The following is a 23,088-nucleotide window of genomic DNA, read 5'->3' as shown; positions in this document are numbered from 1 at the left end:
GGTCAAGTGCCGCTTGAGGACACTTAACCACGGACGTCAGTCATTGTCACAGCAGTCAGTGCAGAAGGTTTCCATGCTTAGGAGTCCATTGGGTGGTCCTATCAGTGACTGACAGCTATAACTGTATGAGTGTGCTACAATTATAGCTGTCAATCAATGAAAAAAACACCCACTGGACTCCTAAGTCCAGAATGAGCAGAGCTTTAAATATGAATCTGCTCGGCTCCTCCTGCTCTATAACTTGCTGCCTGCAGATTGCACTGCGTTTTCATGGTGTCAGGTTCCCTTCAAGTCAATGGGAACAGTATTTATAGATATGCAACCAGCTCCCCCTGGTGGCAGCTGCCAGCAGTCTCTTTGGGACATTTAGTCACTTAATAGACAAGCATAATTTACTGTCACTGTCATCTTGAGTGCTTTAGCTTTGCAGTCATTGAAGGGCCTGCAGTGGAGTCATTCTCGTAAGCTATGTAATTGTGTATCAAGAGCTTAAGGCAAAAAAGTTGGATGGAAAGAGGAATTCAGAAAAAATCCTATAAACTGTATACTCGGGAAATGCAGTCTTTTCCTGGAGATAATGATGACAAATGCGTGTTTACATCTCATCATTATTAGTAGTGAAGAATATCCCACTGTCCAGGTTGGAGGATAATGTATGGAAACACATGAAGACAGTGCCAGTGTCGGAACTGTTCAACCCTTTGCCACGTCCCCATCTGTTTTTGATATTGAAACAGAAATAATTTGCTTTAGCGCAAGACTTGTTGATCTTAGATCGGAATAACAATCTGTAAAATATCCGGATGACACAAACTTGGATGGGTTAACAAGTGCTGGAAACATCTAAGTCATGAAGGCCTCTCTTACCGCTCTCATCCAGTAAGAAGTCATCTTGGTAACGGAACTTTTCAGGTCCACAAGCAATAAAAATGTCATCGTCACCAAAGAAATCCTGAAGGCACATCACCTGAAAGAGAATAGAGGTCTTGTCACTAAACGATACATCTCTCAAGTATACCGGTACTTCTTAATCCCAAAATACTGCACATGATCAACTTAGCAGACGTTTTAAGAATCCACCATATGTCACTAGGCACTAGAGGTCTAGCGCCTAGGGTGGTGCCCTGTGGAGGGCAGTGCCAGATAGCAAATACAAAAAATGTTTGTTATTTTTCAGCTCCCTCCTCTGCTTTCCACCGGACTGTTGTCTTTTGGGTAGGGGTGAGAACGCGGGGGTGGTGTTACCGTCCATGTGCATTTGGTAAATGGAGAGAGGGTGTCAACAAGCAATGTTCCTTCTTCTCTCTGCAGTGTGAAGTTAGCACTGTGATGACTGGCCGGGCAACAGTCAGCCTGCTGCTCCACTGATCAGAGGCCTACTGTAGAACTCAAAGCTAAGGAAGCCTCTGTAGTCACCACTGCCACCCTCAGGCCCTACCCTGTCGGCAGACCATCCTCATCACCACTGCATTAGCATTACACTACATGCACACGACCGTATGTGTTTTGCGTTTTGCAGATCTGCAAAAAAATAAAAATAAATAGATGACATCCGTATGCCATCCGTTTTTTTTTTTTGCGGATCCATTGTAACAATGCCTAAAACGGACAAGAATAGGACATGTTCTATTTTTTTGCGGGGCTACGGAACGGACATACTGATGCGGACAAGCTGTCCGCATTTTTTGCGGACCCATTGAAATGAATGGGTCCGCATCCAATCCGCAAAAAAAAACAGAACGGACACGGAAACAAACAACGTTCGTGTGCATGTAGCCTAAGTCAGCAAGCGATGTACTGTAAATAAAGTATAGCAGGCAGTGGTTCTGAGACCAGTTAGTGAGGTCTGTGACCGTCCATTGGGTGAAGTTCATACTGATCACTGGGTTTCTTAGTGTGCTGTGTGTTTCATCAGTATGTAAGTAGTGCTTATATTTGCATATATGAACCTGTCTCCATGTAGTGAGAGTGCACATATACAGGTCCTTCTAAAAAAATTTGCATATTGTGATAAAGTTCATTATTTTCTGTAATGTACTGATAAACATTAGACTTTCATATATTTTAGATTCATTACACACAACTGAAGTAGTTCAAGCCTTTTATTGTTTTAATATTGATGATTTTGGCATACAGCTCATGAAAACCCAAAATTCCTGGCACTTTCACTGGTCCGATTGTGATACCTGCTGTATTAAAAAGCGGTGAATTTTTGGGTCATGTTTCTTTATATACAATAAAATTGGACAAATTCAATTAAAGGGGTTTTTCTGTACTTAGATACTGATGGTATCCTTATCTTCAATATCAGATTGGTGGGAGTCCAACACCCCGACCAGCAGCCGTTCTGGGCACCTACCAACGCTGAAAACGATACAGTGGATGGACATGAAAGAACGTGGTCTGGTGTGCAGTGATATTACCAGGAAATTGCGGCTGAGCTGCAGTACGCCGACGTCAGAAGCTACACAATGAATTGAGCCTTCTGTACACTTATAGTTTTTTCAACAGATGATTGGTGGGGGTGCCAGGTGTTGGATCCCAATGATCTGATATGGATGTCCTATCTTGAGGACAGACATCAACATCTAAGGGTACTTTCACACTTCAGCAGAGGATTCCAGGAAGGAAGTTCCGTCACCGGAATCCGGATGCAAACGGATGGCATTTGTCTGACGGATCCGGATGCGGATCGTTTGACAAATGCATTGAAATACCGGATCAGTCTCTCTGGTGTCATCCGGAAAAAAGAATCCGTTATATATATTTTTTTACATATTTAAAGGTCTGCGCATGTGCGGACCGGAAGAACGGATCCGTCAGTGCGGCAATTTTAATGCACTAATACATTTATATGGAAATGAACGCCGGATCCGGCATTCCGGCAAGTGTTCAGGATTTTGGGCCGGAGAGAAAAATACAGCATGCTGTGGTATTTTCTCTGGGCAGAAAAAAGGAAGAGGGACTGAACTGATGCATCCTGTACAGATCGCTCTCCATTCAGAATGCATTAGGATAAAGCTGATCAGTTCTTTTCCGGTACTGAGCCCCTGTGACGGAACTCAATATTGGAAATGAAAAACGCTAGTGTGAAAGTACCCTCAGTCTTAGAAAACATATAGCTATGAGAATGAGATTTTGAGGAACTATATACTGTGCCTAGCATCCAGCTGGAAAGAACATGGGGGGAGCGTTACAGAAGAGTGTTATTAGCAGTGCGACTTGACTGACACAGATTTCTCCCTTTTCATCAGCTAGACGCCTGCCTCTCTCAGTAAAACACAACGCCACCATCCGCCCCTGTTCCGGGTGCCGTATCCAATCATTCAAGGCACATTATAGACGTCCTTGTCGAGAATGTGATATTAGAGCAGTTTTAGACGAATGAATCTGGGGGGGATAAATAATGGCTTCATCTTTGATCCGAGGCGTCGTCACCAGTGCTGTGACCAGTAGGAGCCATTTGTATGCTTGGTCACACTTGTCTGGAGACCATATAAGCCCTTCCTGGATCCCTAGTTTCCGGTGGTCTTATACAAAGACACCCGCTATTTATCAGTGCAGACGAGCGCTCTGCAGAATTCATTATTTTCCGTTAGAACCAGATCTCCATGGCAATGGTGACGTCATAATGATGCTCAAAGCCTGTCAGCTGTGTAGACTGCATCTTAAAATGCCTTTCTTTTATTCTGTGAACTCAATAAATTACATTAAAAAGCCGGAGCCTTCAAGGGGGTAAATATCCTGCGCTTAGAGCGTCTGTTGTTATTGTAATGATTTCTTATAGATGAAAAACAAACAGAAAGTACAACAGTGCGGCAAAGCGAAAAAAGAGTTTTATCTGCTCCATGTAGTTACCTCATCAGCAGGTACATTTCTTCCTGACTAAGGCCTCTTTCACACAACCGTATGGCTTTTTCAGTGTTTCGCGGTCCGTTTTTCACAGATCCGTTGTTCCTATTTTGTTTCCGTTGTGTTTCCGTTTGAGTTCCGTTTTTCCTTATATGGCATATACAGTATACAGTAATTACATAGAAAAAATTGGGCTGGGCATAAAATTTTCAATAGATGGTTCCGCAAACACGGAACGGATACGGAAGACATACGGATGCATTTCCGTATGTGTTTCTTTTATTTTGCGGACCCATTGACTTGAATGGAGTCACGGAAAGCAATATGTCGGGCAAAAATAGGACATGTTCTATCTTTCAACGGAACGGAAAAACGGAAATACGGAAACGGAATGCATACAGAGTACATTCCGTTTTTTTAGCGGAACCATTGAAATTAATAGTTTCGTACACGGAACACAAAAAGCGGTCCCTAAACGGGAAAAAAAAAACGGTCGTGTGAAAGAGGCCTAAAAGTGAAAAAGTAAGGTTACATGTTTTTTTTAACAGCCATCACATGTTCGTTTTAAGACCAATGGTAGTCTATGGGGTTATTCACATGGCAGATTTTTTGACGGCCAGTGAAAAACGGACGGCAACAAATAGAATATGTCCTATCTTGTCAGTTTTTCAATGTCCGACTGTCCTCATACAATTGAAAGGATCCGTTTTTAATGGCCGTTTATCAGAAAGGCATCAGTGAAAAAAAGGTCCATTAAAAATTGACAGTTTATCTGTTTTTAACTGACTTTTTTTCCCTGTCGTGTGCATGTAGCCTAAGAAGATTGTCACTCCAAGCTGACGATAGTTGTACCTGGAGGTAAGGCAGAGAGAAGAGGCAGCGGCCCTGGGCAAAACTAGGCACAAACCAACCAAGACCTAAATATCAAAGCTCATGAGGTTCTCCATCTAAATGCTTTTTCTACTAAACATAACATGGCTATAAGATGTGGAGAAAAAGGTTGTATGAGTCCTTCAGGCATTCTTGCTTTTGTCATGAGTTGTTCTAAAGGTCACATTACAGTATTTTTGGTGGGCTCAGATGACCATTTAAAGTGTATGAGGAGCTCACGATGATGTTGAGGGATCATCAGGCACAGTGAACTTCAATGCCCAATCCTTTTAAAGGTGTCTGGAAGTGGCTTTATCCTCTCTCCTCATTGAATGCACATTCATGCTTGGGCCAAACCGATCATGTACGGTATTTGTATGGGGTAGTCGGGCCAAATGAGCAGACAGCTAGGACATGCAGTCTCTCCCACAGGCTGATTTAGATTAGTGCAAGTATAAAGCTTTAGCCTGCTCTCCCTGTATTCATTGGAGGCAATTTGGGCTCAGCATACATGTTGAACCTGCATCCCCTGACACCAAAAGAGGCAACATTTAGCATAGCTTCCTGTCCTAAAGAGATCGCCTTGCTGGGGCGGACAGGCACAAATTATTTTGTACAAAATGTATTGCAGGCATTTAAATCATTAGCGCAGCATTAGACTAGTATATTATTGCATGGCATTATTTTATATATTTTGTTGTTTGTGTTTGCAGAGTTCTGTAGCGTTGCATTTGCTTTTGCTTTCCTGCAGTCTGACCACCCATTTAAGACTTTTACACCAGCGTTTTTGCTGGATCCGTCATGGATCAGCAAAAACGCTTCCGTCATGATAATACAACCATCTGCATCCATTATCAACGGATCCGGTGGTATTATCTTGAAAATGACGGATCTGTCATGAACACCAATGAAAGTCAATGGGGGATGGATCCGTTTTTTATTGTGTCTGAGAAAACTGATCCCTCCCCATTGACTTACATTGTGTGTCAGGAGGGATCCGTGTTGCTCCGCACCACATCTCGGATAGAAAAATGCTGCTTGCAGCGTTATTCTGTCCGCAACCAAACGGAACGGAATGCATTCTGGTGCATTCCGTTTCATTCAGCTCAGTTTTGTCCCCATTGACGGATCTCAATAGCGGAAAGGGAAAGCGCAAGTGTGAAAGAAGCCTAAATAGTAGTGGATCCCTAATTTGTCACTCGACAATCAGCTCAGAGCTGGATTATAGGGAGGGCAGAAGGGTTAATTGTTCAGTGGATCCTTCACCTAGGGACCTCCTCTGGTCCTCAAGTGATTCCCAAGATACTGACATTTTCAAGAGAAGCATCCCTCCAATGGTGCAAGTTCAGTCATGTTAAAATGACATATGTCTGGTTCTTGTTCACCTTCTATCAGGCATTGGAGACTTTCAAGCTTCCCACATTCATATTAGATTGCCAGGAGATGCCATCATCAGAGAAGGCAATGGCTTCACCAGAGCAATAGACAGGCTATTATAAGAAGAAAAAAAGCTTAAATCACCTGCTAAAGGTCCCTTTTTTCCAGTACTGTAGGTCCAGTCCCCAGGGCTTCTGGTTCCCATCGGACTGGAAGTCATAACATCACGTCCATTGTTCACGTGATCGCTCAGTAAGTCACCTACTGTTCATGTGTGTCACATGGATGATGGACATGAAGTTATCACTTCTGCTCTGATGGGGACTGAAAGCACTGAAGACTAAACCCCCACCATCAATGGAATAAAGGGGCCTTTATCGGATCAGTTAAGGTTTTTGCTTTGTTATATAAGCCTGTCCGCTCCGGGAGAATTTTAAAGACTGTGAGACAACCCCTTTAACACAACTGTGGGCAGCACTGTGTCTTAGCAATACCTAGTCACCTGACAAATTCCTCACCTCTCCAGCGCCAATGCTCCAGCAGTTCCTATAAAGTGTTTATGGTCCTGCAGTGATTATGTGACATACTTCCACATGCGCTGACCCACTGGTTCACTGCTAAAGGGTTAATATTATGTTTCACTACTATAGATGTTTACTGTGATGATGATTGGTACAAGTATTAGTTGCCATGTGGTGGGCTGGCCCCACTTTCCCTGGCTAGAGTACATGCAAGCAAGCCAAGAGAAAAGACGCGTATTCTACTATTGATGTGTAAGCCAGATAAGCTAAAGCAGGAGAAAAGAATCTTTCTCAAAGAGACACACCATTTTTATAAGTGAAAAGCTGTCAGAAAAGCAACCTTGCTAAGAGCTAACCGCTGAGGGAAAGAAGTATTGAATATTTGCAGAAGGTTGCAGACCATTAAAGGGTTTCTGTCACCAGAAATACCTAAATTAAACTAGCTGACATAAATGTAACTTTTATAATATGCAAATTAGCCTCTAGGAGCAGGGGGGGGGGGGGGGGGGCGTTGTTCCACCTCTGTATCCTCCCTCCAAGTCTTGATTGACAGGGCCAGGCAGCGTTCACATTCTCCTGCCGGCCCTTAGTGCATGGAAAATCTCGTGCCTGCGCCGTGCCGTTTAGTATTCGGCGCAGGCATAGTGAAGGAAGGATGCTCACTGGCTGCCGACTACCTTACTGCGCCTGTGTTGAATACTGAACGGCACAGCGCAGGCGTGATATTTACCATGCACTCAGGGCCGGCAGGAGGTCAGCCAGTTTAATTTAGGTATTTCTGGTGACAGAAACCCTTTAAAGGGTGTGACATAGCAAGGGGTCTTGTTTGGGAAGGCAGGTATTTTCCTCTCAACATGGGTGGCTGGGCTGATTTCCAGCCAGGTGAGATCAAATACCGGACCGGTGTTTAAGTGCCGATCCGGGTTTTGGCAGCACCTGGCTGTCCTTTAAATAGGCAGATGGGCTCAGAATCAAGGTCTCTGTCTTGGGATCTGAGGCATGGTGCCGTACTAGAGGGCTGCGGGGAAACAGGCCCCCTAAAGTCTGTTGTGGACGCGGAAAGAACCTGCTAACAAGGTGACTGTTTTTGTGGTTTGGACTTTCCTTTGTGTAAATAAACACTAAGACTGTCAAATTGTATTTGAATTTTGTATTATGAAAGCAACAAAAATAAAATATAAAAAAAAAAAAACACTTAGGGCTCTTTCACACCTGCGTTATTGTCTTCCGGCATAGAGTTCCGTCGTCGGGGCTCTATGCCGGAAGAATACTGATCAGGATTATCCTAATGCATTCTGAATGGACAGTCCGTCCTTCAGGATGCATCAGGATGTCTTCAGTTCCGGAACGGAACGTTTTTTGGCCGCAGCAAATAGCGCAGCATGCTGCACTTTTTGCTCCGGCCAAAAATCCGGAACACTTGCCGCAAGGCCGGATCCGGAATGAATGCCCATTGAAAGGCATTGATCCGGATCCGGCCTTAAGCTAAACGTCGTTTCGGCGCATTGCCGGATGCGACGTTTAGCTTTTTCTCAATGGTTACCATGGCTGCCGGGACGCTAAAGTCCTGGCAGCCATGGTAAAGTGTAGTGGGGAGCGGGGAGCAGCATACTTACCATCCGTGCGGCTCCCGGGGCGCTCCAGAGTGACGTCAGGGCGCCCCAGGCGCATGGATGACGTGATTGCATGGATCACATGATCCATGCGCATGGGCCGCTCTGATGTCATTCTGGAGCGCCCCAGGAGCCGCACGGACTGTAAGTATACCGCTCCCCCGCTCCCCACTACTACTATGGCAACCAGGACTTTAATAGCGTCCTGGCTGCCATAGTAACACTGAAAGCATTTTGAAGACGGATCCGTCTTCAAATGCTTTCAGTACACTTGCGTTTTTCCGGATCCGGCGTGTAATTCCGGCAAGTGGAGTACACGCCGGATCCGGACAACGCAAGTGTGAAAGAGGCCTAAGACTGTCAATGTTGCTTTGTTTTTTCTCACGTGTGAATAAACACTGCAGTTTTGTTTTTGTTCTGCGTCTGCTTACCCTGCCTACCAGAGCGAATCCTCACAAGGGGCAGTGCATGGACATTAAAGATAGTAGAGGTAACACACGCTTACGGCTTTGGACTTTACTGCACATGGCTAAGCTTAATTGCTTCAGGTGCCCACCACACTCCTGAGATGGACTAGCCATCTGTTGTAGGACTGTACCTCACAGTTGGAAACTGCAGAAATATAGAGCAAGGACATGCACACCTTTGGTCTACTGGGAAGATTGTATGGTTTACAGGGGACCATTATACTGCCTACCCCCTATACACAGCCTTTAGGAAAAGCCTACTCTGTGATATACAGGTCCTTCTAAAAAAAATTGCATATTGTGATAAAGTTCATTATTTTCTGTAATGTACTGATAAACATTAGACTTTCATATATTTTAGATTCATTACGAACCAACTGAAGTAGTTCAAGCCTTTTATTGTTTTAATATTGATGATTTTGGCATACAGCTCATGAAAACCCAAAATTCCTATCTCAAAAAATTAACATATCATAAAAAGGTTCTCTAAACGAGCTATTAACCTAATCATCTGAATCAACTAATTAACTCTAAAAAGATTCCTGAGGCTTTTAAAAACTCCCAGCCTGGTTCATTACTCAAAACCGCAATCATGGGTAAGACTGCCGACCTGACTGCTGTCCAGAAGACCATCATTGACACCCTCAAGCAGAGGGTAAGACACAGAAAGAAATTTCTGAACGAATAGGCTGTTCCCAGAGTGCTGTGTCAAGGCACCTCAGTGGGAAGTCTGTGGGAAGGAAAAAGTGTGGCAGAAAACGCTGCACAACGAGAAGAGGTGACCGGACCCCGAGGAAGATTGTGGAGAAGGACCGATTCCAGACCTTGGGAGACCTGCGGAAGCAGTGGACTGAGTCTGGAGTAGAAACATCCAGAGCCACCGTGTACAGGCGTGTGCAGGAAATGGGCTACAGGTGCCGCATTCCCCAGGTCAAGCCACTTTTGAACCAGAAACAGCGGCAGAAGCGCCTGACCTGGGCTACAGAGAAGCAGCACTGGACTGTTGCATGTCATTCGGAAATCAAGGTGCCAGAGTCTGGAGGAAGAATGGGGATAGGGAAATGCCAAAATGCCTGAAGTCCAGTGTCAAGTACCCACAGTCAGTGATGGTCTGGGGTGCCATGTCAGCTGCTGGTGTTGGTCCACTGTGTTTTATCAAGGGCAGGGTCAATGCAGCTAGCTATCAGGAGATTTTGGAGCACTTCATGCTTCCATCTGCTGAAAAGCTTTATGGAGATGAAGATTTTATTTTTCAGCACGGCCTGGCACCTGCTCACAGTGCCAAAACCACTAGTAAATGGTTTACTGACCATGGTATTACTGTGCTCAATTGGCCAGCCAACTCTCCTGACCTGAACCCCATAGAGAATCTGTGGGATATTGGGAAGAGAAAGTTGAGAGACGCAAGACCCAACACTCTGGATGAGCTTAAGGCTGCTATCGAAGCATCCTGGGCCTCCATAACACCTCAGCAGTGCCACAGGCTGATTGCCTCCATGCACGCCGCATTGAAGCAGTCATTTCTGCAAAAGGATTCCCGACCAAGTATTGAGGGCATAACTGAACATAATTATTTGAAGGTTGACTTTTTTTGTATTAAAAACACTTTTCTTTTATTGGTCGGATGAAATATGCTAATTCTTTGAGATAGAAAATTTGGGTTTTCATGAGCTGTATGCCAAAATCATCAATATTAAAACAATAAAAGGCTTGAACTACTTCAGTTGTGTGTAATGAATCTAAAATATATGAAAGTCTAATGTTTATCAGTACATTACAGAAAATAATGAACTTTATCACAATATGCTAATTTTTTTAGAAGGACCTGTACATTGATTGGTGCCTTTTTTTGTAATTGCACTGTGACACCCATCATCTATTCAGCAAAAGAGAGACTTTATTTTACTATAATCAAGGTGGCCTAATCATTGGTCTCTATACTCAGTGTGGGTGTTTCTTGCTCTCCTTCCTTGCACCCCACTACCCATTCAACTAATATCAGCACCCCAGCCACCAACAGGCAGGAGACCCCAAAGTCCAGAGTGTGACCCGAGGAGACGAAGGCTAGCACCCCTACATTTACTGCATGGCCTAGAAAGCGCCAGAGTGAGGACTGCCACTGTGAGTACTACTACCATCATCGGTGCTACCGACAGCACTCCCGACCTCTACCCTACCCACTTCCCAGGGCTGCTGCACACATGATCACTGCAGCCAATCACGGACCTCAGCTTGCTGAAATTTTGCTAGATTTTGTGACACATAATGTTGAGGCCAGCGATTGGCTGTAGTGGTCATGTGTATGTACAGCATGTAATTGCTCCAGGAAAATAAATAAAGATCAACAGGGACCAGCAGAGCATCTGTGCAGGAGTGGTGGAGGATTTATCAGGTGAGTAATGGTTGCTTTAGAATAGAATAGTCGTTTTAGAATAACTTGCATTTTATGATCCAACAGCAGCATCTACTGGTCAGGAGAGTCCTTTATATATGACATACAGTGCTGCCCATAATTATTCATACCCCTGGCAAATTTTGACTTAAAGTTACTTTTATTCAACCAGCAAGTAATTTTTTGACGGGAAATGACATAGGTGTCTCCCAAAAGATAATAAGACGATGTACAAGAGGCATTATTGTGGAAAAAAAAAATTCTCAGCTTTTATTTACATTTGAGCAAAAAGCTGAACGCACTGTGGAAATTCTCAGAGGACGTGGTCGGAAGCCAAAAGTGACACCTGTGCTGGCCAGGAGGATAGTTAGAGAGGTGAATAAAGAATCCAAGGATCACCACCAAGGCCATCCCGGTGAATCTGGGCTCTGCTGGTGGCAATGTCTCAAGGCAGACAATCCAACTGACACTGCACACTGCTGGGTCCCACTTCTCCAGATAAGGCACAGAAAAGCTCGCTTGGCCTTTGCAAAAGCTCATCTGGACAAAGAAGAAGACTTCTGGTCTTCTGTGTTATGGTCAGATGAAACAAAAATTAAATTGTTTGGTCACAATGATGTTTCCTTTATTTGGCGCAAAAAGGAGAAGCCTTCAACCCAAAGAACACCATCCCCACTGTCAAACATGGTGGTGGGAACCTAATGCTTTGGGGCTGTTTTTCAGCCAATGGACCAGGGAACCTAATTACAGTGAACGGCACCATGAAAAAAGAGCAATACATGAGGATTCTCAACGACAACTTCAGGCAGTCTGCAGAGAAACTTGGCCTTGGGCACCAGTGGACATTTCAGCATGACAATGACCCAAAACACACAGCAAAAGTGGTGAAGAAATGGTTAGCAGACAACAACATTAACGTTTTGGAGTGGCCCAGCCAGAGTCCAGACTTGAATCTAATTGAGAATCTGTGGAGGGAGCTAAAGATCAGGGTGATGGCAAGAAGACCCTCCAACCTGAAAGATTTGGAGCTCATTGCTAAAGATGAATGGGCAAAAATACCTGTGGAGACATGCAAAAAGCTGGACTGCAATTATAGGAAGCGTTTGATTGCTGTAATAGCCAATAAAGACTTTTCTATTGATTATTGAGAAGGGCATGAATAATTTTGGACTGGACACTTTTTGCTCAAATGTAAATAAAACCTGAGATTTTTTTTTTTCACAATAACGCCTCTTGTACATCGTCTTATTATCTTTTGGGAGACACCTATGTCATTTCCCGTCAAAATATTACTTGCTGGTTGAATAAAATTAACTTTAAGTCAAAATTTGCCAGTAGTATGAATAATTATGGCAGCACTGTACACAACCATTCAATTCTGCAGAAAGACTTATCAATCATCTGCTCCCACAGTCAGATCAGCATAAACCTCAGCCCCATGAAAACAAAGTGATCCGATTCTTTACACCCTGTTTATCTTGAAGTTTTACAGTTCAATTATATCAGTTTTTTACATTTTTAATACGGTCTTAAAATGTTACATGAAGAACTTTACAGCTTTTTCAGGCAGGCATATAATGGAGTCCTATGTGCTTCTGGAAGCTTAAATCAGTCCCACAAATACAGAAAACAGGTAGCAACGTACAATTAAAAGTATATTCCTGTATAACATGTTATAGCAGATTGCTAGGGTGTGCTAAGACATCATGACTGGTGGAGGTCTGGCCTCTCACCCTACTGCTGATCATGAAAATGAAGAGAAAGATGTCCCATCAGTATTTCTCGCGTTCCTGGGAAATGCAGCGCAATTCCATTCAAGCCAGTGTTTGAATTCAGCGATAGGTGAGCAGAACTTAATGGGCATCTGTCAGCAGATTTGTCCCTATGACACCGGCTGACCTGTTACATGTGCACTTGGCAGCTGAAGACATCTGTGTTGGTCCCATGTTCATATGTGCCCGCAATGCTGAGAAAAATGACGTTTTAATATATGCAAATGAGCCTCTAGGAGCAACGGGGGCGTTGTCATTACACCTAGTGGCTCTGCTCTCTCTGCAACTGCTGCTGCGCCCTCTGCACTTTGACTCACAGGAACAGGCATTATGACTTTTAATTCCTGGCCCTCTCAAAGTCCATAGGGCCCAGCAGTTGCAGAGAGAGCTGAGCCTCTAGGTGTAACGGCAATGCCCCCTGCACCTAGAGGCTCATTTGCATAGATTAACCTTTTCAGCGCCCCCCCCCCCATTTTTGTGTTTACGTTTTTTCACTCCCTGCTTTTCTGGGGCCATAAATTTTTTATTTTTTCGTTCACATAGCCGTATGAGGGCTTGTTTTTTGCGAGGCAAGTTGCACTTTCTATTTCCACCATTTAATACTGATATAGAAAGTCAAATTGCAGCGCTCACCTGCTAATCGTACCAGAGGCACGGATGTGGCCAGGACAAAGCCAACATAAACTGTGTACAGAGTAGAAGGGTCCAGCTTCTGATAAAACAATATCCTTTATTAGATGTGGTAAAATCCATACAAAACAAGACAGATGCAAAATCGACGCGTTTCGGATCTCAAGTTAACGAACCTTACTCATGATATAAAATGCCATCTGTGACTCTCCCATATAAATACACTTCCTACAATCACATGCATAGAAGCAACATCACATGATAATCAGGTGTGGGCAAATCACAAAACATGGGATGACAAATCCAACGTGCAGGAAAACCCCCCCAAAAAAGCTACTTAGTAGTTTGCGTCTATGGTCACCCCCCCCCCCCCCCCCCCCAAAACTGGGAGCGTGACCCTCTCCACACCCTGGACTCTAAAACAAACATGTGATTAGAGGGAATGTATGTATATGGGAGAGTCACAGATGGCATTTTATATAATGAGTAAGGATCGTTAACGTGACATACCGTTTTATCAGAAGCCGGACCCTTCTACTTTTTACACACCATTTAACACTGCATATGATACATTGGGGAGCTGGAAAAGAATTCCAAATGGGGTGAAATTTAGAAACAACTCAATTCCGCAACAGATTTATGGAGTTTGTTTTTACGGCATTCCCTATACGGTAAAACTGACCTGTTACTTTCATTCTCCGGGTCAGTATAATTACGGCAATACCATATATGTAAAGTTTTTCTTGTGGTTTTATACAAAAAAAATAAAAAATTTGAAGAAAAAAAATAATTTCTTTCCCTTGCCATATTCTGACCCCTAGAACTTTTTTGTAGTTATGTGGACGGAGCTGTGTCAGGGCTCATTTATTGCGGGGCGATCTGTACTTTTCATTATTACCATTTTGGGGGTGTACAACTTATTGATCACTTTTTATTTATTTTTTGGGGGAAGGTGAGGCGACAAAAAAAACCTAACCCTTAAATTGGTCATTTTGACTTTTTCCCCGTTTCACCGTTTCCGTATGTTATACCCAGTTTCGCTGTTTTCCGTATGGGATAAATATTTGATATTTAAATAGTACAGAATTTTCGCACGCGGCGATCCCATGCTGTTTACTTTTTTTATTTTTTTATTTTCATGGGGGTGATTTGAATGTTTATTTTTTAAATAAAAATAAAAATAAAATGTAACACCTTTTTATAGTTCCCATAGGGATAGAAAACTAAAACAAGTGCTCATTAGATTCCTTCTCTCATACACTCCAATGCATTAGGCAGGGGCTGCCGCACATTCTCCACCAGGGGGACTCAGAGCACACCCGGAAGCGCACGTCCAGGTTTTAGCGCATCCAGATGCTGTGCTCATGCCTGAATAAAACAGCAGGCATCTGGCGGCTATGGCGCCTGCCACACTCACTAGTGGGCGCCATCTTAAAAGTCCTTGCCAGCAACATACATGTAGGCCACTGGTCGGGAAGGGGTTAAAACATCATTCTTCTCAGCAATGCGGACACATATGAACATAGGACCAACACAGATGCCTTCAGCTGCCAAGTGCACATGTAACAGGTCAGCCAGTGTCATAGGGACAAATCTGCTGACAGATGCCCTTTAAAGGGTTATCCTCAGGATGGGTCATCAATATCAGATCGGTGGGGGTCTGACACACAACTCCTCCACAGAACAATTGTGTTCGGCAGCCACAGATGCAGAAACAAAAAGCTCCATCCGCTGCGTAGTGGCCTTGCTGGCGGCTGTAAAAACAGGTGATCCGTGGAAGTGTGGAAGATCAGTGCACAGACCCATTGAAATGAATGGGTGCGGATTCCGTGCAGGCGCAATGCGTTTGCACCATTCACTGTACCCGCGTGGAATACTCGCTCGTGTGAAAGGGGCCTTAGGCTACTTTCACACTAGCATTTTTTCTGGATCCAGAAAGGTCCAGCAAAACCGCTTCCGTTACTGATAATACAACCATCCGCGTCTGTTATGAACGGATCCGGTTGTATTATCTGTAACATAGCCAAGACGGGTCCGTCATGAACTCCATTGAAAGTCAATGGGGACGGATCCATTTTCTATTGTGCCAGATTGTGTCAGAGAAAATTGATCCCTCCCCATTGACTTGCATTGGGGGTCATGCCGAATCCGTCTTACTCCGCATCCCATGACGGAAAGCAAACTACAACATGCTGCGGTTTGCTCTCTGGTATGGGAATGCAACTAAACGTAACGGACTGCATTTTGGAGCACTCCGTTCTGTTCAGTTACATGTGTCCCAATGGACAATGAATCGGGGCAAAACGGAAGCGTTTTTCTCCAGTATTGAGATCCTATGACGGATCTCACTACCAGAAAATATAAACGCAATTGTGAAAGTAGCCTTGATGTGACATCACTGTGTGCATTATGTCTGTGCTTTACAGAGAACAAAATAATCATAAACTTATTATCAACTTACTGCTGAAGCAAGACTTGAAGATATGGGGCCCCATTACAAGTTTTACCTGTTATACCCATGGGTAGGACAATCCCTTTCCGTATGGCTTAAAAAACGGAGCATGAGGTCAGTGTGTCTTTTTCCTGCTTTATTGATGCCCCATCATGTACACAAAAATAGTACCAGCATAAGAAGCCTTATACTTACTGCATATAGGATATAATATTGGCAACTGATTATTAGCAAAACTATAAATGATTATTTTGCTTATAGTTGGTGATATGCCATCACTTTCCGGGATGGGAATACCCTTTACAAAGGGAACTGTGGCTCTTGTATGGCTAGGATAAGCTATCAGTATGTGATCATGGGGCCCCCACTAAGGGTGCACTGAAATCACCTCCCATTACCAACGGCGCCTCACAGTTCATGTGAGCAAGAATATTTCCTGCACGGTTTTCCAGACCGCACCAAGAATGTCCATGTCCGGTCTTGGTAGAAGCCGCAGTGGGAGCCTCCTCACGTTTTAGATCCATTCAATGGCGCTTCACCGAGAGCAGGACTGCACCATTCAAAATGAAAACCCTCAGCAGCGGTTTCTACTGCGGGATATGCGGCCTAGTGTGAACATACCCTAATTATGAGAATGACGCTTTATAGCAACTCAAGAGTTCAATCCTGCAGCTCAGTCTCATTCGCGTGTGGCCGAACCGCAGCACTAGACACAGCAGCGCTAGTCGTGAGCTAAAATACGGGGTCAAAGGGGTCTGTCAGCACTTGTCAGGTACCTTCTCAAAACTGATCTGGAATATAGTAACTACCATGGCTCTGTCATGAATGAAAGCTAAGGGCACTTTCACACTAGCATTTTTCTTTTCCGGCGCTGAGTTCCGTCCTAGGAGCTCAATGCCGGAAAAGAACTGATCAGTTTAATCCCCATGCATTCTGAATGGAGAGTAATCCGCTCAGGATGCATCAGGATGTCTTCATTTCAGTCTTTTTGACTGATCAGGCTTTTCAGAAAACCGTAGCATGTTGCATTTTTACCTCCGGCCCAAAATCCTGAACACTTTGACTGAACGCCGGATCCGGTCTTTTTCCCATTGACTTGCATTAACGCCGGATCCGGCGCCGCGTGTTCAGTCAAACCGGATCCAGCTTTTGCATGTTAAACCCGAAAAATGTGAAAAAAAGTTAAAGTCCATAAATGGCGGATCTGTTTTTTCCAATGCATTTTTTTTATTGTGATCAAAATCCTGATCAGGATACAAATGTAATTAGTTTTCACACGTTTTCCGGATCCGGCGGGCAGTTGCGGTGTCGGAATTGAACGCCGGATTTAAACAACACTAGTGTGAAAGTAGCCTAATATGAACAGAGCCTAAGGCTGGGGTTATGTCACCCCAGGAATTCAAAGAATATTAATGGAATAAGGATTTATTTAAATATTTGACAAAAACATGTTATATTTTAATTCCTATATTTTTATTTGCCCAGTGAAACCACCATTTAGCTATCATCATTACATAAAAAAGACATTATTTACATGCACACTTTACTGTATATCTTTACAAATTTGTAATCTGTAATATTATTACAAGTACAACTGAAATGTAGGCATGCAATCCTGCTCATTTCCACATGGTGGTGCTATGACCCAACAACTGTCCCACTGCCAAATTTATCAATATGCTGGAAATGTGTAAATTACCCAACAACTGAAGCAAAAAATTAATAAATAAACCTTCACCTGATGTGAGTTTATGAAAGATTAGTCAAATTGTAAGCAAATGTGCTTAATTTTACAGTTTGCGCTCCTGTCATCTTGATTATGTTCTGCACCAATTAGGCCAGCGTGGACAAGGGAAGTCTTCTAGGCCAGTGGTCACATCCAGGGTTCCCTGAAACCCTGCAGTTCCTGGGAGTCTGTGCCCGATACCGCGAACTCCTGCAGGTTTTCCCCAGATACACAAGTGTGAATGTGGCGTCACTGTAGTATCCACCCTCTCCTCTCACATCAGAGCTCTCATCCATCTTTCGCCAGTGCTTTCAACACCATACAGCCTGGACTACTTAGACCCCTTCCTTTCACACGGGCGAGTTTTCCACACAGGTGCAATGAGTGAGGTGAACGCATTGCACCCGCACTGAATCCAGACCCATTCATTTCTATGGGGCTGTGCACATGAGTCATGAGTAGTGATTTTCACGCATCACTTGTGCGTTGCATGAAAATCGCAGCAGGCTCTATATTGTGCGGTTTTTCACGCAACGCAGGCCCCATAGAAGTGAATGGGGCTGCGTGAAAATCGCAAGTATCTGCAAGCAAGTGCGGATGCGGTGCGATTTTCACGCATGGTTGCTAGGAGACGATCGAGATGGGGACCAGATCTTTATTATTTTCCCTTATAACATAGTTATAAGGGAAAATAATAGCATTCTTAATATAGAATGGTTAGTGAAATAGGGATGGAGGGGTTAAAAAAATAATAATTAAACTCACCTCATCCACTTGTTCGCACTGCCCGACTCGTCTTCTTTCTTCTTCTTTGATGACCTGGGAGGAAAAGGACCTTTGGTGGCGTCACTGCGCTCATCACATGGTCCATCACATGGCCCATCACATGGTCAATCACCATGGTGATGGACCATGTGATGAGCGCAGTGACATCACCAAAGGTCCTTTTCCTCCCAGGTCATCAAAGAAGAAGAAAGAAGACGAGGCGGGCAGCGCGAACAAGTGGGCTCTCACAAGGGGTCCAAAACAGATCAGTTTTGCCCTAATGCATTCTGAATGGAAAAGGATCCACTCAGAATGCATCAGTTTGCCTCCGTTCAGTCACCATTCCGCTCTGGAGGCGGACACCAAAACGCTGCCTGCCTGAAGAAGCAGAGCCAAACTGATCCGTCAATGGGGATGGATCCGTTTTCTCTGACACAATAGCAAATGGATCCGTCCACCATTGACTTTCAATGGAGTTCATGACAGATCCATCTTGGCTATATAAAACATAATACAACCGGCAAAGGGCACTTCTTAGGGCCTATCTCAACTATGCAATGGCATCAGCCATCTTCTTCAGAGTGGCCTGTTAGGGTAGCAGCATCTCAACCAGACAGAGGAAGAGACTTGACAAACTAATTAGAAGGGCCAGCTGTGTCCTGGGAAGATCCCTAGACCCAGTGCAGGTGGTAGGTGAGAAGGATACTATACAAGTGGATCTCCATGCTGGAGAATAGCTCCCATCCCATGCATGAGACCATAATAGCACTGGGCAGTACCGTCAGTGACCGACTGCTTCACCCTAAGGCTACATGCACACGAACGTTGTTTGTTTCTGTGTCCGTTCAGTTTTTTTGCGGATAGGATGCGGACCCGTTCATTTCAATGGGTCTGCAAAAAATGCGGACAGCACACCGTAGCCAGGCAAAAAAAAATAGAACATGTCCTTTTCTTGTCTGTTTTAGGCATTGTTACAATGGATCCGCAAAAAAAAACAACTGATGGCATATGGAATTTGCAGACCACAAAACACATACGGTTGTGTGCATGAAGCTTAAGTGAGAGAAGGAGCGCTATCGGAAGTCATTCCTCCCTGCTGCTGTTAGGCTGTAGAACCAACACCGACACAAGCGGAGATAGACCGCACTCATCGCCTACTGGGTTCCTGTGGATATCATTCCATCCAGAGACTGAATTTTTTAAGCTGTGATATCTATATCAATTATTTTGTACATTTTATTTGTACCTTACTATCACTGTAATGCCTTTATTACTCTCTGTGCTGCTGTAACTGAACTTCCCCAAGATGGGACTATTAAAGGATTATCTTATCTTACAGTAGTCACATCAGAGCCCTCCCATTAGTCCCACCAGGGCCTCCACTTTTTCTTTTTCCCTAGCACTCACCAGTACTCACAGAAGTCCCCTAATGTCCCCAGTACTAACAGCAGGGCTCGCATTGTCAAGAATGGGCTATACCTCACTCATGGCCACATGATTGGCACACTTCCATTTAGTCTTTTTTTTGTTGCAATTATGAATTTTGGAAAGGGGGGGCAGTCATCACTTCATTTCCATAGTTTTGGGAACTATTTGGGATCAGGTGCTCAGGATCCAGTGAGCCGCAGGGGCATTGGACAGGATGGGAGTATTTGTGCTCACAGTCACATAGGGCACACCTTTTAGAGGTTTTGGGGCTCCCGTTTGACATTAGGTGGGGTGCCCTTGGTGGTGGATGTTTTTGAGGTGCAAAGTAGGGAAGTAATGTGACAGCAATGCAGGTGTTGGTGCAGGCAGCAATGAGGCTGGGTTTAGTGCATTTTCAGTGTCTGTGTGAAGAGCTGATCTTCAGTGCACGTGGCTTTAGAAGCTTACTCCAAGGATTTAGCGTCTGCACAGTGAGCTTCTGAAGCCAGGCACACTGCAGATTGGCTGACTGCGCAGAAGTGCGTCACGTTTGAAGAAAAAAAACTCAAAATCAGTCAATTGAGGCGGAAGAGGCAGGACGGGCACCGCTAACTTTACCTGGAGCGTCAAGACCACCGCCCCTTAGGTGAGCGCTGTGGGCTCTTCCTTGGCCTGAGACCTCATGTCCATCAGTCACATGACCTTTCTTCAAGTGAATGGGCTCAAGCTGCAATACCAAGCACATCCACTATACAATGTATGGCGCTGTGCTTGGTATAGTATGAAGACGCCACAGCTATTGTCGGAGGAGGGGCAAGTGTCGGACCCCCACAAATCTGATATTGATGACCTCTCCTGAGGACAGGTCTTTAATATTTAAAAGGGCTGGCCACTTTCTTATCTGAGCACCGCCAGTTCAGTGTGCCCCACTGCCCATGGATCTGGTCTGTAAAGGGCATATGCTGGTGGCTGCCATATCCATGGCAATCAAGTGAGTTATCCACATGATAGTTGCCCTGGAAACACCCTCTCCTGCGCTTGTGCTGAAAGCACTCAGCGTCTGCGCAGACACTTTAATCTGATATAGAATTATTAGAAGAGACAATTTACCTTACACCATGCCCCATTACCTTTCCTAATGAATTAGAATTAGCTGTTGATAATGCTTCTCCGCTTCTACCCACAATTCTCTGGTGCAGTCATTTCCGTTTCAAGCTCAAAGCTTCTAAACCACACCTTATATATTATTCATGTCAGAGTAAAATATAACGTGAGCTCTGTGTGCATCTATTCTGCGTCTAATATCCAACGTCCCGGGGTAGTCTGCTACGTGTATTTATAATGTCCACCTATCTGTACAGCCAAGAAATGAAATGCCGACAGATGGCGGAAGGGGGCGAGGAATGAGAAACCCTGGCAAGGGTATCAGGGCGATGCTGCATGGAGAGAGGAAGGCACGGGCTCCTCCATCTCCCACCACCCACAGTCCACATGTACAGCGGAAACACAAGGAAGCGCTCACCAGGACTGATCAACATAATGACGATTACTGTTTCACTGGCGAATCCATTTCATAGATTTTTTTTAATCAAAAGAACCTGAATTGTCGTCAAAGGGCTGCACTGAACGGGGGCAAAATTGGTTCATTTTCAGGCAGATTTACTAAGACTGAGGTATCATACGTGCGCTAGAGTAGGATAATTATAATTTTATTTAGGGGTAGTCGGGTTGTTACCAGTCATCCCTTACTATTACATCAGTGAGCTTCCTACCGCTGGGACCCCCCACCGATCACGAGAACAGGTACCTCAGCGCTCTGCTAGTTCCAGTACAAGCATATAAAGTGGTCAAAGTTGTGACGGATTTCCCAGGCTCTTGAATGGTTAGGTTCAGTCTCTCCAGTTCCAAGGCTGAATATGGGATGGCTGACCCTGAGGCTCATTCTCTAGCAGATCTGAACTACTTTCCAAGTTGACCAATTACAATACCTACTGCAATTCCCAGAGCGGGGGGGGGGGGGGGGGGGTAGGTCCTCCAACGGGTATCTAATCCATGGTAAAAGCATGGTGGGTGCCTGAGGTGATGTAGGGATTGCACTTACTGTCTGTCCTCTGCACCAGTCCATTAAATCGGCCCACAACAGACTGTATATTCTGTACTTTCTCTGATGATGGTGGTAGTTGTTGGGATACAAGGATGAAGCTTCCTTGCATCGGGTCTTACTTCCGCACAGGCATATCCTCTCTTTCAGCCCATATGAACTATGTTCCTGACCCAGAGGAGAAGGGTCTACTTCCTCCCACTAAACAGGGCTTAATAACTAAATGGTGTTCCCACTTCAGCTCTTGGATTACAAACATCACATACATAAAGTGCATTAACAATGAACATTAACCCATTAAGAAGCCAATTAAACATTTGCAGTAACCCACAGGGGTAGTGCAGCAACACTTTCCTGTCAGCCCCATAGACAATACATGGGGCAACAGTGCACATGCCCGACCATCACTCCATTCAAACTCCTCCTCACTGTGGTCGTGCAGCAAGGAGAAGCAGGGTGAAGGTGGTGGTGGTGCTCAGGACCCTTATTCGTTTTAACCTGTGAACAGAAATTTATGGAAATAGGGAGATGCAGTCTACACAGTTACTGGAAATATGAAAGGCCAAAATAGCTATGAGTAGAGTTAGTGTAATTACATGTAGTATGGTCTGTCATTTACGGAACAGAAGCATATTCAGCAACCCATTATCGGACGTCATTATATTTCTATACTATAGTTATGAGGAAAGTGCCGAGGGTCATCGGATGGAGGAGGAAGAGACGCCCCCCTCACGAATACAGTGCATATTTACCAACATTGTAGTTGTTGTGGGGTATGTAAGCCCCGCCACAGGGGGACGCCCAATCCCAACAGAGTCTTCTCACTTATAAGGTGGGGCTTATACAAACCCAGGACAGCCCAGATTTGCCTGGACTGTCTCAAAAATTTAGGGACTGTTGACAACTATGACAGTGTGCTACTTCGAGCTTCTCTTCCACCAATCCCACCAGATGGGTTCAAGAACCACGCGACCATTGAGATTAGTTGTCATAGAAGATATATATCTATTAAGGGAGTGTGCCTGTCACTGTGTATGGGTGAGACGTCCTTGTATATACTGGCATATGGAAGCATGCGGATGTCAATGTATATAGAGGGCTCTCAATGTATAAGGCGGTGGTCGGTATATATGAGAGAGGCTC

The 23,088-nt window shown here is 44.4% G+C and overlaps 1 protein-coding gene across 3 annotated transcripts in view; it reads right to left on the bottom strand.

Annotated features, from left to right (window-relative positions):
* DCLK1 (doublecortin like kinase 1) overlaps positions 1 to 23,088 on the bottom strand; it is a 354,970-nt gene that overhangs the window by 202,584 nt on the left and 129,298 nt on the right. For all 3 annotated transcript variants that reach the window (XM_044286573.1, XM_044286571.1, XM_044286572.1), the window contains exon 4: positions 868 to 967. In XM_044286573.1, coding sequence (XP_044142508.1) covers positions 868 to 967 — 100 coding nt within the window. The remainder of the gene's footprint in view (positions 1 to 867; positions 968 to 23,088) is intronic.

The sequence above is a fragment of the Bufo gargarizans genome, chromosome 3 (assembly GCF_014858855.1).
Source record: "Bufo gargarizans isolate SCDJY-AF-19 chromosome 3, ASM1485885v1, whole genome shotgun sequence".
NCBI classification, from domain to species: domain Eukaryota; kingdom Metazoa; phylum Chordata; class Amphibia; order Anura; family Bufonidae; genus Bufo; species Bufo gargarizans.
This window is presented reverse-complemented; position numbering and strand designations above follow the sequence as displayed.